Source organism: Cenococcum geophilum, assembly GCF_001692895.1.
Source record: "Cenococcum geophilum 1.58 unplaced genomic scaffold K441scaffold_17, whole genome shotgun sequence".
Taxonomy (NCBI): Eukaryota; Fungi; Ascomycota; class Dothideomycetes; order Gloniales; family Gloniaceae; genus Cenococcum; species Cenococcum geophilum.
In genome coordinates this window covers 503,013-518,586 of record NW_027137575.1, presented here as the reverse complement: position 1 = coordinate 518,586, position 15,574 = coordinate 503,013, and the positions used below count along the sequence as shown (strand labels likewise).

The following is a 15,574-nucleotide window of genomic DNA, read 5'->3' as shown; positions in this document are numbered from 1 at the left end:
AACTTGTTCGCATGTTATGAAGGAGCCGAATGATAACTTCTTAGTCATTCAAAAGGATGGAAAATGCACTCAGTTAACAAAGATAGCTTAGTTTACCCACGTCATCGTTTCCCTAGCAGGGAGCCTTAAACCTCAACATGAAACCCGCGACTACGGCTTACATGTTTCTCACCAACCACACAAACGATGGTGTAAAAACCAACACTTACATAAAAAAAAAGTGCATGTAATGTCTCGTGTTGGAATATGTTGTCTTGTGTGTATTTACTAATTTCGTGTTACAGGCCCCCTCACATCCAACACCTTTATCTTGAATAGACTTGCTAATGAGCAAGCCAAGCTGGCTTACAGGACGTGCGCAGAGCGTGCAAAGCTCAAAACGAGGACGGTGCACGCTAACACAGACCCCAATTATGACCTTGCACATAAGCTTGTGCTAAAAATTGGCTTTTGCACGGCGCAGCTTGGCTTGCTTATTAGTAAGTTTGTTCCTGAATAGGCACTGCACGACAGTAAAGGATTTGAACTGCACCAGCAAGACGACGAAGGAGTCTGCACTGCCGCAATGGCTACGAAGCGGACGGTCAACTGTTACCAGGATGACAGCAGATTATAGAACTCCAAACCATTGCGTGCTACCTGTTTGGGGCATCTCCAGGGAACAAGGACTCAAACCGCACCTGATCACTCTATTCCAGAGGATAAGTGCATTAGTTTTTATCCTCAAGTTATTTTAAGACACGAGGAAATTTGTCAAAGTCTTAAGTAACCATCCTAAGGCCTGAGAGAAATTGTATAAAAGAACCCCATGATCAGTGCAAAGACAGCATCAACAGTACAATCCAGCTTGAGCTCGAACCCAACAGCCTACAATCCTCTCTGATCATTTCTCTGATCCTCACAATCTTGAAGCTTCCTTCGCATTTCGATCAAATCCACAATCCACCAAAATGAAGTCATTCTACGCTACTAGCCTTCTTGCTCTTATTGCCGCTACTACCGCCATCCCATTTCCTGCTAAACTCGTTGCGCGTGAACCAACGCAGGACCAGGTTCAAACGGCTATTGAATCTTGGCGCAACGATGTAGTGAATGTCAATTCTTTTCTTGACTCGGCCACCTCTCTTTCTTCTGCGGACCTTCAATCCGCTGCGCACATTGCCCTCGGTTTTGCCAACGACGAACCAGTTGAGCTTGGCGTCCTCTCCGGTATCTCAGGGCTGGCAGACGACGCTCTTAACGCAATCCTACTCCTGCAGGAAACGTTTGGAAATGTCCCCACGAGTCTCCAGAACATCATCAATGATCCCAGCGATTCAGACGATGTAAACACACAACTTGAGCAGATCAATAATACAAGGTGCTGCAATGTGCTCCCTGCATTGGACATTCTTTGGCAGGCTTGTGCAGATGATGAGGGCATTAGCAATCTTGTGGATACTAGCGTTCCAAGGCCTAATTCTTGTTCGCAGGTATTCTGTTAGATGAAGATTGAAGCAGGAGGGAAATGGAATCTAGCGAGGGCTTATGCTTGAGGAGTTTCCTTTCTACACGCTTATCTGAAGACTTTGCGGCATCTATGATGTTTTTATATTCTCGGCCGAATCTACATCTTGTCTTTCGTTATTTATTTTCATGCCATAGAAGGAAAGTCAAAGAATATACACAATTCTTTTAACCGTTTCAAGTCCGTGTGGGTTCTATTGATATTATAAGCAGTACCATTTACATGCTCTAGCCAGAGGAACTAGTTTCTATTTATGGCCCTATTTCTCAAAGCCTCTACGTGGCCATGTAGGTACAAGGGATATTACCATAGTCCCCTCGGGAAACCCTCCGGACAGCCCTCCGACACCTTATCTCAGGAATTAGATACTTCGCAAAAGATTTGTTCCGTGATACGCGACCTAATTCAGCGGGTATTATATAACGAATACAATTAAAAGCTACCTTTATATAAAACAGTAAAACAATAGAGAAGGAGAATTTATTTAGATCCTTATTAGATCACGGCTGTGCTAACAAAAAATAGATAACAGTAGTCAGCCATAAAAATACCGCATAAAAAGGAAGGGAGGCTCAGAAAAAAGTTAAGTAATAGTAAAAGTTATTGCGTAGGTAAACCCGGCATGTATTAAAATAGAGATGGCTTTAAGTCCGATCTTATTCTCTCTCTACCCTTGTAGGAACACCAAGCAACACATGGGCAGTTGCACTATAACGAATTCCCCGCTTCTTTTTATTCTCTTCTATTAACTTTGTCCCTATCAATTTGTACTTGCGTTCCCCAATCTTATGCCATTAAGCTTGCGCTAGCGATTTCGTCTTTTATAGATTAGTATTTGTCTTCTCTTACTCCTAACTGAAGTACTGGACGTGGAAATACTTGTCTGGCTCCGAGGACGGTTAAAGCAACACATCGCTTATCACTGGTCAGTATAAACTCGTTACTCTGAAGACGGGTCCAAGAAGAGCTGCCAAGGGCAGAGATATAGCCTTAAGCGAGCCCCTCAATAAAGCAGGCTTTTTATTTATTAGTGTCATTAGCTTTTACTACTTACTGGTCTTCCCCGCGAAACTTAACCAATTACCAGGACAACCCAATTCCTAAATATAGGCGTAAGAGCGATAACATACTGTCGACCGGAAAATACCAGATTAGGAACTAGTGTGTCCTTACGGTATCTACGCTCTGCAATATGTGTCTAAAGTTGATGCATTTTGGATCAAATTTTGCGTGCATATTAGGCAGATTTTTGGTGTATGTAAGGCTGAATTTAAATGCACAATAGGCAGTCTCATCCGTAGACTTTATATGCAAAATGCAGTGGTTTTTAATACATATTGCATAGATTTCAAGCATATTAGGTACGAATCTCGTGCATACGATTAATGCTGCAGAGAGGCTTAATATTTAGCTTAATTCAACCAATCTATATATAACAAATATTCTTCACGCGATTTCTAAATCAACCGCGTAGCCTCTATAGATAAAGTATACCTAATATATACATAAGCGAAAGAAGAGAAGCAAAAGAAGGTTTCTATAGTTAACACTCTAGTAGAGAAATATCTGTAGATAGCTAAATTTAAACGCAGCTAAGCGGCTGAGGCATTCTTAAGCCTATATATTAATCGGAAGAATACCTAAAGGCGTAAAAGGGCTAAGGAGTTTACTTATATTACTACGCGTACGGATAGTATGTTTACTTATAACGTATATCTACTATAGTAACTAATCTAATAAATTAGAAGCTGCTACTATAATTAAGTTGGATAAGGAAGATATTACTATTAGAGGTCTCTAAGAGTAGCCACGCCGTTATTAGGCTAATACTAGCTCTAAACTTTATAACCTACGCATATAGAAGAGTTCTATTACAGCACCTATAAAGTAATAAAGTTAACGGACAACTTTAAGCCTTATAATATGCCTAATAACGAGGACGAAGGGAGCTAACGTAAAAGGTACGCGGTTTATCGGTTACTGCTAGTCGCTTAGAAGGCTACTAATCCTTATACTACTAGAGTAGTAGGTACTCTAAAGACGACGCGGAAGCGGAAGGTAGTAGAGTAGTAGAGAACCGTTTACAACGGCGCTAGGGCACGTCACCTATAAGGGCGCGAAGAGACTTCGAGGTAGATTCGAAGGAATAATATAAATTGGTGCAACGGATAATGGTAGAGTCGAAATCTATAACTCTACAAAGCCAAAGAAAGGGCCTAATGGTTCTGCACGTCGGCTCGCCCGGAACACTTCTAGAACTGGAGGGATACACGCAAAGTGCCAGACTAAGGCTAGAGAAAGAAAAAAAGGTATTAGCAGGACATTGCAATGGCTGCTGGGCTTTAGGTGGATACTTCAAATTTCCAAGAAAATAATTTGTTTTGTCATCTCTTTGCCGAACGACTAGCTCCCTACAGTTTATATCTCGCAACCGGTACCTCAAACCTCTTCCTCCCTCCAAGCATCCAATCCGCCAACGCCGCTAAAATCACAAGTCCGACCAAGGGGCCGGCATAATTCATGGTACTACCTGTAACCGGTAATACCGATGGCCACGGCATCCATAAAACCACAAATATCAAATACACTAGCGCGAATACGTTGGTCACCAACCCCAGCCGTCCGAGCTTGAAGGGCCCGTAGGGTGGAGGGGGGCCGCGGATCTTACGGATGGCCATGAAGAAGATGGGTATGAAGTAGGAGACATGCAATGCCAAGGCTTGGAGGGAGATTAAGGCATTGAAAGCGGTAGCGGAGGCAATGTAGATAATAGCAAGGATGAACACTATAGTTCCGATAAGCGCGAGGGCGTTAACGGGGAGTTTTAGCGTTGGGTGAACCTTTATGGGGTGGTCAGTCAACTTGTTCCCGACTGAATATCCTAGAGTAGCTGGAAGACTTACGTAGGAGAAGAAGGAGGAAAACGGCATGCCATTATCGAGAGCGAAGACCCACACGAGGCGGGAGACAGATGCAAATATGTTGAAGAGCGCAAAGAAGATTATTACACCAATGAGGGCGACTAGCGTGTTCGTCGCGGCTTTTGAGTTAGTGGCTTGGTAATATACTTCGATCAAAGGAAGTCCCGTTGGCGAGCTAGAGATACGCTCGACGTCCGCCGCGTCCCCGAGGCTAAAGAGTAGGCAGATGACAAAAGCGAGCATCATTACGGCGTTCGTGGCAACTGCGACATACAGGCTACGCGGGACTCGGGTACGAACCTTTTTGACTTCGTCACCTGGATATTGGTTAGAGAGAGAGAGCGCCGGAGCCCAGGTGGAAAATAGAGGATGCTAACTCATGTGTATGACGCTGTCAAAACCTAGTAATTATAAGCAATCAAATAGCGGTGAAAGAGTTTGGAACCATTAAACCCACCCGCTACAGAGAAAGTACAGGTTAACAAACCAAGACCCCATGCTATGCCAGGATTTTCCCAGCCGCTAAGGTCGTGGGTGACAGTTTTGAAGACGAACTCGGGGGTGCTTCGTTTTCCTAGTGCGATGAGAACGCCCATAGAAACGATAAAAAGCACGACGTGAATAATGCCGCCAGCCAACTCCAAGGTATTAAGCATCTTTCTGAACCACAAGTTAGATATAAGGGGAATAGTCATGACCGCCCACATAATCATAGTCATATGCCAGCGCTTTGGTTGGTAGGACTCGTAGTTAAATATTGCGAGGGCCGTTATCATGTTAGATATGAGAGTAGGGGGGCCAGCGCAGGCGAACATCCAGGCTGAAACAGTCATCCATCCTGTAAGCGTTAGATCATGAGATGACGTCCTTTAGGGCTATTAAGACCTTGAATTAGACCCCAGAACTTTGGGTAAGCGGGCGCGAGATTTGCGGACCATCTATACTGCGCACCGACGGTAGGATCTCTGCGCTCTGTTAGCAAGCAATGCCAACCTAAGCTTAGGATATTACCCACATAGAGGCCATTTCTGCTAAAGACAGGGCGATGGCCGAAGCGCCGAAGCCAGCCACGATGCACCCGTATACCATTGATGCAGGCCCGCCATTCAGCAAGGCAAATTGGAAGGTTATAGCAAACGACTCCCATGAAGCAAGGATAATAACGCCAAAATTGAGAACGGAGGAAAGATTAATGTATCTCTATGCGGTCTCTTTAGCAAGGTCACGTTAAATTTGGTCAAGCCGCGGTTGGATTTGAATCATTTGACATGGGAGCATTTAGTCACGACATACCTCAAGGGAATGGACGTGTCGGCGAGACGACTGTCCTACAGTTGTGGGTGCTTTTTCAGTGTCGTCAGAGCCCTGTTCGTGGGAGCCGACATGTTGCATGGCGGCCAGTTCGATATTGATTTTTTCAGTGGCCATTCTCTACCACGAAGTCGACAAAGCATCAGGGAATTCGTGAAATTTCGTGAAGCTCAGGCCTAGCGGGGTAGGATGGGGGGAAGGGATAGGAAGGGGGTATGCGATGCGCAGTCATGCTGGCTAGGGTTTGCTGTGCTTTTTGAACTCCCTGGGATGGTGGTTCTGAGATGAGTCCCGACTTAGTCTTAGCAATGCAGGCCAGGCTGATTGGATGAACGCGGCTCGCCCCGCGTTCGCTAACTCATTCTTGTATAGAGGGTAGCTCACTCCTGCTGTACCCAGGCATGGCGCACCATATTGGGGAGCTCGACCGACGGCTAGTCATGGAATGTGCGTACTCGCCACAAAATAGCCTCAATACTAACCTCTGCTTGAGTCGGTAAAGTGGAGTAGTTCCTATGTCGGCGACGAAAAGCTGAACACGCCCAGCATTGCACACCGACATGACGGGCTTGAGAACTTCACAATTGTGACTTGTGGCCATTGTGGCGATGTGACCCGAGGAGACGGTTCGGTTGTTGTAGACTCGGAGCCTGATACCTCGATACGGATTTTCCCGAATACCCGGGAGCTGATCGGTAGCTGCTTTTCTTTTGCCGTCATAATCACGGCCTGACCTGCGCCGAAATCCAAGTCTTCCATCATCCACGGGTCAGATTCGGGAACGAAATGCTAGCTAACATCAGCACAATAACTTCGATGCTAGTAGCCATGGCTTTATCATCGATTGCGCATTATTTAGGAGAGATTTTCTCCGCGTGCATTCAACAGCATCCGGGACCTCCAATATATGTATTTTACTATATTCAATGAGACCATACTGTCTTAACCATACGTCGATCTGATGGGCTTCCCATTGTGGTGCCTACCTGTCTCGACGTTCGCATTCCGGTTTATGTCCCTCTCTTCCTTATGAGAAAGTGTCTCTCGTGCTAGCGCTCGACGCCTCCTGTTCTCCCCAATTAGAGCAGCCAAAACGTAAGCTACCCACATAATAGCTGCCACTACACTGTACGCGACAACTTGGCCATTACTCGGTGCTCCAATTCGCGTCCTTTTTGCCAGCTGAAGTCCCAGACCTCCATTGATTATCCCAAGCGTAATTATGATCCTTCCGAGCCAAATGTGGCCGTAAGACCATACCATCCTTCTCCCATGCTTCTTGAACATGAAGTGATGTAAAAATCCCAAAAATGGCTGGAAGAACAGCAGTACGAAAAGCACGATGCCAATAATCGGATGCGCCTGATTGAGCATGCGCAAGTTTGTCGCCATATATATGCCCAAGCCGAATGCGGCAATGTAGAGTAGGTATGCGAAGATTTGAAAAAGGCCATGGAGAAGCCAGAGGCCGCGAAAGGAGCATAGGCGGATGAGAATCCCGCCGATTGGGAAGAACACGACGAAGGCAAGGGATGCGAGAATAGCATGTGCAGTTAGGATCTTTGTGCCGGAGCTGAAGAAGGCGAATGGATTGAAGTTGGAATTCCCACCAGCGTTGGGGGAGTAGGGGTTGCCGCCGCCGTCACCAAAATTTCCAAATTGGGCGTGGGTCTGCGAAGCTGCGAGAGGGTCAGAAAAGTAGAATATTATACTGCGACCGAAAATGTGACTTACCTAATGCTAAGACTAGCGCTGCAACGTAAAGTACCATGATTGCTGTGATTATGAGTAAGAAGGCGTACTGTACTGAGTGTGAGGTTTTGGTCCTTGGAGTAATAGAACCACGAGACTGACTTAGAAAGACCTCTCACAAAACTCAAAGCAACAAGAACAAGTTCAAAATTCACACAAATCTACAGGAGCATAAGCACCTTTAAAGCCATGCTGAGGTTTCCTGCCAAGCTTCGGCCTTCCTTGGTGAAAGAGGACCAAGACGAGGATCGTCATAGGGCCGAAGCTGATTCGACATGCATACTGACGCAAATGACGATTTCTAAGGATGAAAGGTATGAAAAGATTACGCGTTACTGGGCTCGGCGACGCAGGATTTGTTGGTAGGGTTGGAGGTTTCGGTTTGGTGGTCGTCATCGCCGGATTGTTGTGTGGTAGGGTGGGGAACCGACGTGTCAGCATCGGAGAAGGTGGCATTAATGCCTAACTACCAAGCAGCTCGACAGTCCGACCCCTCCATAACGTGTACCTACTACCTACTTCTTCCAAGGTTGCAACCAGAATGTATTAGCTTCTACAAAATGCCGAGTTGTAAGACTCAACACAGCCTGTCCTCAACCCCATGTCCGCTGATGATTCTATGACATCAGTATCCCACCGGGCCAGTAATACGCTTCCTATAAATCCATATGCTTGCTGCAAATAGAGACCTGCCGCAAGAGGCTGGGCTATTGCCATATGAGCACTTCTTTTGTTTAAGAGCTAGGTAATCGATCCGAAAAGTCGGTCAAATCAACGTCAGATGGAAACTCGTAAGAACTCTTTTTGCTTTCGTGACAGCCTATCCCATGCGCCGTCGAGAAAGGTCCAGTAGTAAGCGAACCAACCAGATCGTCCAGATTTAACGTAGTCTTAGCAAAACAAAGCTGAAGACTTAATTAATTAATCGCGACACCAATTCGTGATAATAAAGTTCAAAATTGATATATACTTGACGCTATGGTCCTTTAATTCAATTAAGGTATTCCTGCATGTTTGCGACCCATTATAGTGGTATAATCTAGGTGAGAAGCTAGAGATTCTGTGGTAGAGACGCTTGTTTGAAATTTTGGTGTTCGCGCACGGGCCATATTCGCTACTGGACCTCGACGGCGCATGGGATAGAACACCTGTCCAAACCTGCTGTTGTTGACCAAGTCTATGGTGGCAAACATTCATCTCCGCTGTAATGTGCATATCCTTTACTCCATTGGTTTGCTTCATTAGCACTATTAGGCCTACAATGAACAGGGCTAGCCGTGGCCGTCTGACACATACAAGTTTGATCTGGAAGTCGCGAGGTGGTTGAATTCATTGCTTCCGTCCAAGCTCCTTTCGAAACGACCTAGAAATGACCCAGCTGAAAGATCACAATTTATACAAGAATAGATTTAGTCTGCTAGTTTGCATATGCATGTCATGTTCCATCCATCCTCGTTTTACACCTAGAGTCCATAGTTCGTATCCTGGGAGTCTGTGGCTTGGCATTCGCCTGCTGATAAACCTTCATCCCAGACAAAGAATCAACCGATCCGCTTTCCACCCGCTCTCCATCTGCTCTCGTCCCCACTAGATATGCTCAGATCCATCCTTCGGTTAGCCTTATGGGTTTACAAACAGGCGAGGTTCGAGTAATTCAGCTTATGGATCTGATGGAAGAGCCATCCAATCATACAGAAGCTAACCAGAACACAACAGCTTGCAATACATACTTCCAACGTGCTTGGTTTCGCAAACTATCCTATCGCATAAACTTTCCACATCCAGTTTCTTTGTTCTACAATAAAAGTATTGTATTAAGAGGTCGCTTACCAGTTTGTTCCGCGGAGGACAATACTCAGCTAGAGATGTGACCCTTATTATTCCCTATTCCTTGCCCGGTCTTGTTCATTAACCCAGGCATTTGCACCAACGGTCTCCATCTTATTCCAATCAGAGCTGAGAACGGCGAATAGAGGTCTGTGGAAAAAATGAACCAGGTCAGCGATAGAGCGACTAATCCGCATTACTTCTATTAGGGAAATCTTGACTTGAAACTGTTACAGAGACCACCGTAAATGGGGAACGCTACGGGAAGTTCGTATCACGTTAACCGACCTTCGCATGATGGCGGAGCCTCTTCTGCTAGAATACACCCTTACAAATCTTTCTTACAGGACTCCATTTGCGCACTACAAACCAACAGGAATCATGCGTTCAACCCCATTGCTCAGGCTATGGATTAGAATTCAACCGCATCCTGCACCCTGCTTCGCAATCGGATTATGTAGTAGCCCTGCACGGTCTCGAAGAACGGCCCACCAAACCTTACTCAACGTGACCAAACTAGTCGCAACCGTTCAGCACACTTCCACTAAACAATAACACTACCCCTGTCCCTATAAAATACTCACCAAGGATCAAGTGTAAAAGGCGCGTGGCAAGTCATATCCTGGGAATGGAGATATATGCACCCCCAACCGTTCATCACACCGACACAAGCAAAGGTCCGGAGAGAGACCTGCAGCATTCACGACCACCCCGCTGGGTCTCATTTAAACGTGGCTGATGATTTCTTGGCATTGTCAGTATGGAAAACCTGGGACTCGAAGGACGCCACCTAACCTATTTCTCGTCGCAAACCTGGATTACGGACTATCCAATATAATCCACGCATCCACGCGATGATCGACATTCAGGTATCGATGTTCTAAATCAGTAGTCATTCAGGATTCGCAAATAACATGTTCAATACAAGCCACCCCTTTGTGCCAACTCTCCTGGGGAACATCATAGCGCGGCCAGAGAACGACCATTATCACCCAGCAAATGGTGAATCGGAACGTGATACAGACTCCTCCGTGTCATCTTCCACTTACTTTGGCACAGAGGCATTCAATCCAGCTTGCAAGGAGCTCAGACAAGTAAAGTCCCTCAACACTAGACATGTCAGGAGACCAAGGTACATTTTATCCCCTCTACATTAAAGCATTTCTAGTTAGAGCTACCAATGGCATAGACCAGCTTCTAATCATAGAGTTCCTATGCTCTCAGCGGGGTATATGAGACATCTTTGGTGCCCTCCAAATACTGGTTCATCAGAGCTAAATCTTCTTTCCATTCAACATAACTGCCAGTTTCAATTAATGGACTGATCTTTAAACTCAAACCCTCTTACAAACACATTTATCCATTATACAAACTAAGCAAGTCATCGCTGCTCTGTTCACCACCTTTGGCATCCAGGTCCTGCTCGCGGGGCTTTCGACCAGACAGTCGGGGGGACCTATCGCAACTATCAATGGCTGTTCAACGGGTGGCTGTACCAGCTTGATTGAAACATTCCCAATCTTTAACTCAGTCAACATGTGCCAATCATTCGCTTCTGGCTTCACCGTTGTGAGCACTGGAACTGTCATGGTTGTACCTGGATGCAGTGGTAAGAATATTTTGCACTCCGCAAGCGACCTAACCTCTCCCTTTGACTGATACAAAGTACTAACTTTTTACCTCTCTAGTATTTCTCTGGTCATCCATTGATTGCTCGGGGACATTATTCCTCGGCCCTGTGGACACGTGTGTGCAAAGGAGCGCGCTATTTCAGTCCATTAATGTCATCTACCATTAGCGCAGGATAGTAAAGTAATAATATAGCGTAATAGGCGAGGCCTACTACTACTAAAGCTATAAGGCCCTAAAGAATAGGCTTAAAAAGATAATATAAAAGGAGAACAGGAATAGCTAGCAATAATTTTTAGAGAAAATTACTTTAGACCCTACTAAACTATATAACTAAGGCATTTAGCGTATATTAAAGTAAAGTAGGAGAGTTATAGGGAAAGTACTAGAAGACTCTTACCTACCTATACTCTACTAAATAGAATAAAACTAGTATATAAATAATAATACGGAAAAATAAAATAAAAATACTAGTAGAGAGATTTGTTTAAGTATATATTAAGTAGACCTATAGAATATTAGTAGTTAAGACTACCCCCTACCTCTAAAGATAAGCTAGATAGTCTTAATAAAGAAAATAAAAGACGCTATATAGAAACTCCCTATCAATAAAGTGGTTATATAACGGGACTAGCTATTAGCAACTCAGTCAATCGAGGCACGAGTACGGCAAAAGGGTCGCGCAAGCCTGTGTGATTGGATTATCTATAAACAAGGATCCAAAGCTAAAGAAAGGAAAGGGGAAGAACGGAAGCACCGCTTAAAGTTATATATAATCCTCCGGTCATATAACTGCACTTTATCATTATATAACGGCAATTTGCCGGCAATCTGCGGTAATTTGCTAGTACTATAACAGCTAAGTTCTACCGTTTTCTGCCAGTGCTATAATATTACCCCCCCTTCTATAAAAGCCTGCCATCAGGCTTTATATATCCGTATTATACCTATAGGGCGTTCTTATCTTTATATTCTTCTAGTAGCTTATTATCTTCGCTATACTAATACTCTATTTACTCGTCTAGGTACTTTAGGGGTCCTGTTTATTAGGGTAACGGCTATAGAATTCTTAAAGCTTATAGAGACTGCCAATAAAGTTCTATATAGGGTACTAGGTAGAATCTAGGTTATAGCCTTTCCAACTAACGCGGTACTTTAGCGTTTTCCTTACTAGTTTATAGGCTAGTACTTCTTTAATTTCCTATTCGTTATCGCTATTAACTTAAATTAGTAAAGGAGGTTTATTCTTTTATCTAGGTAATAGGTCGTTTATAGCCTTTTATAGCTTATCCGGTAAGAAAATAGGGTAAACCTTAATTAAATCTAGGAGCTTTGCTTTATATAAGTTGCCTATTTTTTTAAGAACCCTATATAGTCCTATTATCTAATAGCCTAGTTTATAACTAGGCCGTTCCGTCTTTTAGTTCTTTATTGTAACCTAGACTATATTACCTACGGTAAAGTCGGGCTCGCGCCTATACTTATTTGCCTACTATTCTATTAATTTTTAAGCCTTTTCTAAATTGGTACGGGCTACTATTTAGGCTTTCTTTAAGCGCTTAGCGTACTGCTAGGCTTTCTTATAAAATAGTTTCTCGCGTATAGTCTATAGTCCTTCTAGCCTATCTCAGTTAAAGCTTATTTAGGGTAAATACCCTATTTCTAGTTAAATAGGTATAAATCCTATAGAGTTATAGGGTACGGTTGCCTAAGCGTAATCTATTAGGAATAGTAGTTTACCCTAGTTATTCTAAAAGTAGTTAATAAAGGGCCGAAGTCTCTAGTTTAAGTATTAATTTATAATCTCTATCTAGCCACCTATTTAGGGGTAATATACCGTAAAAAGCTTTAGCCTAATTGTAAGGCGAAGGCCTAAAAGTAATAAACGTATATATATCGGTTACTAAGCCTATTAAACCATTCGGTTTAACACTGTACCTTTTTAGCTAGTTGCGTTCGTTTATATAAGGGCATAGAGAGACTTCGGGGAAGATTTAAAGGAATGGTATAAATTCTATCTAAATCTAAGGGTATATAGCTCTTGCTAAGAATAAGACGTTGCATAAAAAAGAGAAAGAAATAATAAGAGAGTTATATATTAAATAGTTAGGAGTCTTAGTAGTTAATACGTACGCATATACATACGCGGTCTTTAACTAACTTTAGTAAAATTTAATACATCTAGCAGAACTTAGCAGAAGTCGATTAAGCTGGCAGAATTTAGTAGAATTTAGTTAAAGTGTTAGAATTTATCTATTAAGTATTTTATTAAGATATTCCTACTATAACTAGGCTAGTCCTGTTATAGTACCCCCTTTAGCTAAAGGTCTAAAATAATTTAATTTAGTTAAGACTTTATAACTTATCGCGTTAAGTAATAGTATAAAGTTCTACCAGTTCTAATCGTAAATGGACTAATTAGGATTTTCTATACCCGGTATAAAAAATCGCTATTAGCTTAGTTAGGGCGGTAAGCAGAACTAATATCTTTATAGTGGGTCTTGGTAAGGCAGATCTAACTAATTAGATAACTTTAACTAGCGGTTAAAGTTCCTTAATATCTTATATATTATATAATTATATTATAAACGTTATAACGTATTTTAAGTTCTTTTTAATTTTAAGCTTCCTACTATTATGTTTTATATATTCGTGTTAGGTAGTAGTTATTTACCTTTATATTATATCTATCCAGCTAAAGTAGGCCGCGAAGGATGGTCTTTACAGAATTCTTTTACTAGGGAAGGCGCGTTAGTCTTAATCTAGTTATAGGTTTCCTAAGTTTATATTTTATATCCTTTCCACTTAATAAGGAGTTTAAATTATTTAGATCGTATTTTCTATCGCATATTATTAATTAAGTTAATAAAGTAAGAACCGTTACTATTATTAATAATTATAGGAGGTAGTAGCGGCACTTTGCGAGTTATAGGTTTACCCTTTAAAGGTTATAGTAAGCTTACATAAAATATTAGATATATTTTTATTTTAGTTAGTAGTTTAAGCTTATAAGAGTACGGGCTTAGTCTTTTCTTAATTTGGTATAAGTTTATAAACTTCTAATTAAGTTTCTTTAAGGGTTGTTAAGTCTTTAGGTTTTATATATTTAGGTAAACTATATTACCTTCCTTAAAGTCCTATATAGGAGCTCGTCCTTTATTTATATGCTATTCTTATACTATTTAAGTATATACTAATTTACTTTATAATAGTTCTGTTAACTGCTTTATTTAATCAGCAAAGTTATATATATTAATTAGTTAAATTCTCTTAATTATAGGTCCTATTATATTAATTTTAGGTTATAATTTAAATCTAAATTAAGGGTCTTATCCGTATATTATATAGAACGGCATTACGCCTATTAATTTATTTCTTATATTATTTATAGTAAACTTAGCTAAAGGTAGTTACTTTTCCTAGTTATTTTATACGTAGAAGTAGTATATTTATAGGTATTATTCTATAATTACGTTCGCAATTTTAGTTTAACTATCTATCTCTAGATAAAATATAGTTAAGAGTCGTATTTATATACTTAATTGTTTATATAGGGCTTACTAGAAGTTTAAAACGAACTAGCTTCTATAATTAGATATTATTAAATTAGAAAGTCTATATAGCTTAAAGACGTACTTAATAAAATATTTAGCTATTAATATTATATTAATTAAGTCTATAGGAATTATGTATCGCATTTTTATAAAATAGTTAATAACTACTATAATATTTATAAACCTATTACTGTTAGGCAGGTCGACTATAAAGTTAATTAAGATATCTCGCCATCTTTATATTAGAATTAGTAATAGTTAAAGTACTCCTTACTTCTTTATATAAGAGGTCTTCCTACGTACGCATATTTTGCATACTTAAATATATTTTTATACGTAGTTATATATTATAAGCCAGTAATATAATTATTAGATAATCTTATAGGTCTTTATATAGTTAGGATGCCCTACTATAGAGGAATTATATATAAATTTGAGTATTTTAAATTATAAGGGTTTGGAATTTGGAATTACTATCTTCTATTAATAGTATAACCAATTATTACGGATTTCGCATTTAGTAAGTATAATATCTGTCTGAATAAGGTTCTGTAATATAGTAGACACGGTTGCTTGTAACTAATTGGGTTTACCACGTGAGCTAAGCGAGCTCAGGAGATCCACCAAATTCCACCTGTAGAAGAAGAAGAAGAAAAAGAAATCGATTGAAACCAAAACCCCCCCCCACCGTGACCCGAACACTGATCAGTGCCGTACAGATCAGCAAGGAACAACGAAGAGAGGCATTGTCTGATTCTCTAGACCTCTTGTCGAAGGCTAAGAATTAAGGTATTGCTTGCTAAGCCTAAAGGCCAGTTTGTGAGGTTACTCGCGCTTCTGACCTGCGTCCATCACGCCTTCAGAGCAACTAGTTTGTGGGTGTTTCCACGCTTCTAGTCTAACTGTTGAATCAACTGCGGAACTAAAAAGATGGCTACCTCCGCAACAAATACTGACGTGATGGCTACCTCCGCGTCAAATACTGAAAAATAGGAGACTGAAAAATGGGAGACTGGAATCGATGCGACCGTAACCGACATTAAGGAAATTAAGGCATTTGTCGATTGGCGTTT

At 41.6% G+C, this 15,574-nt stretch overlaps 3 protein-coding genes across 3 annotated transcripts; 1 reads left to right on the top strand and 2 right to left on the bottom strand.

The window, feature by feature from the left end:
• Positions 1-1,037: 1,037 nt before the first annotated feature.
• Positions 1,038-1,469, top strand: K441DRAFT_428572 (uncharacterized protein; the record flags this gene model as incomplete). The annotated part of the gene is made up of 1 exon (XM_067641608.1): positions 1,038-1,469. A coding segment is annotated over one exon (432 nt), but the record flags the coding sequence as incomplete, so codon positions are not given.
• A 2,299-nt stretch (positions 1,470-3,768) lies between these two features.
• K441DRAFT_658640 (amino acid transporter) lies at positions 3,769-6,345 on the bottom strand. The gene is made up of 7 exons (XM_067648390.1): positions 5,722-6,345; positions 5,444-5,628; positions 5,314-5,393; positions 4,886-5,266; positions 4,806-4,829; positions 4,411-4,745; positions 3,769-4,347 (listed from the first exon to the last, which is right to left on the bottom strand). The coding sequence occupies exons 1-7, from the start codon at positions 5,854-5,856 to the stop codon at positions 3,919-3,921; spliced, it is 1,569 nt and encodes a 522-aa protein (XP_067504750.1). The 5' UTR covers positions 5,857-6,345; the 3' UTR covers positions 3,769-3,918.
• Positions 6,346-6,348: 3 nt separating this feature from the next.
• K441DRAFT_658639 (uncharacterized protein) lies at positions 6,349-7,518 on the bottom strand. The gene is made up of 2 exons (XM_067648389.1): positions 7,474-7,518; positions 6,349-7,418 (listed from the first exon to the last, which is right to left on the bottom strand). The coding sequence occupies exons 1-2, from the start codon at positions 7,508-7,510 to the stop codon at positions 6,682-6,684; spliced, it is 774 nt and encodes a 257-aa protein (XP_067504749.1). The 5' UTR covers positions 7,511-7,518; the 3' UTR covers positions 6,349-6,681.
• Between the last annotated feature and the right edge of the window lie 8,056 nt (positions 7,519-15,574).

What these genes read in the sequence shown, in the direction of transcription:
- K441DRAFT_658640 (XM_067648390.1), bottom strand. Translation starts at nt 5,856, where the DNA reads ATGGCCACTGAAAAAATCAATATCGAACTGGCCGCCATGCAACATGTC. An exon ending in TGACAGCGTCATACACATGA is followed by an intron (nt 4,746 to 4,805) that starts GTTAGCATCCTC and finishes ACCAATATCCAG; the next exon opens with GTGACGAAGTCAAAAAGGTT. An exon ending in TTTCCTCCTTCTTCTCCTAC is followed by an intron (nt 4,348 to 4,410) that starts GTAAGTCTTCCA and finishes CACCCCATAAAG; the next exon opens with GTTCACCCAACGCTAAAACT.
- K441DRAFT_658639 (XM_067648389.1), bottom strand. Translation starts at nt 7,510, where the DNA reads ATGGTACTTTACGTTGCAGCGCTAGTCTTAGCATTAG. An exon ending in AGCGCTAGTCTTAGCATTAG is followed by an intron (nt 7,419 to 7,473) that starts GTAAGTCACATT and finishes ACCCTCTCGCAG; the next exon opens with CTTCGCAGACCCACGCCCAA.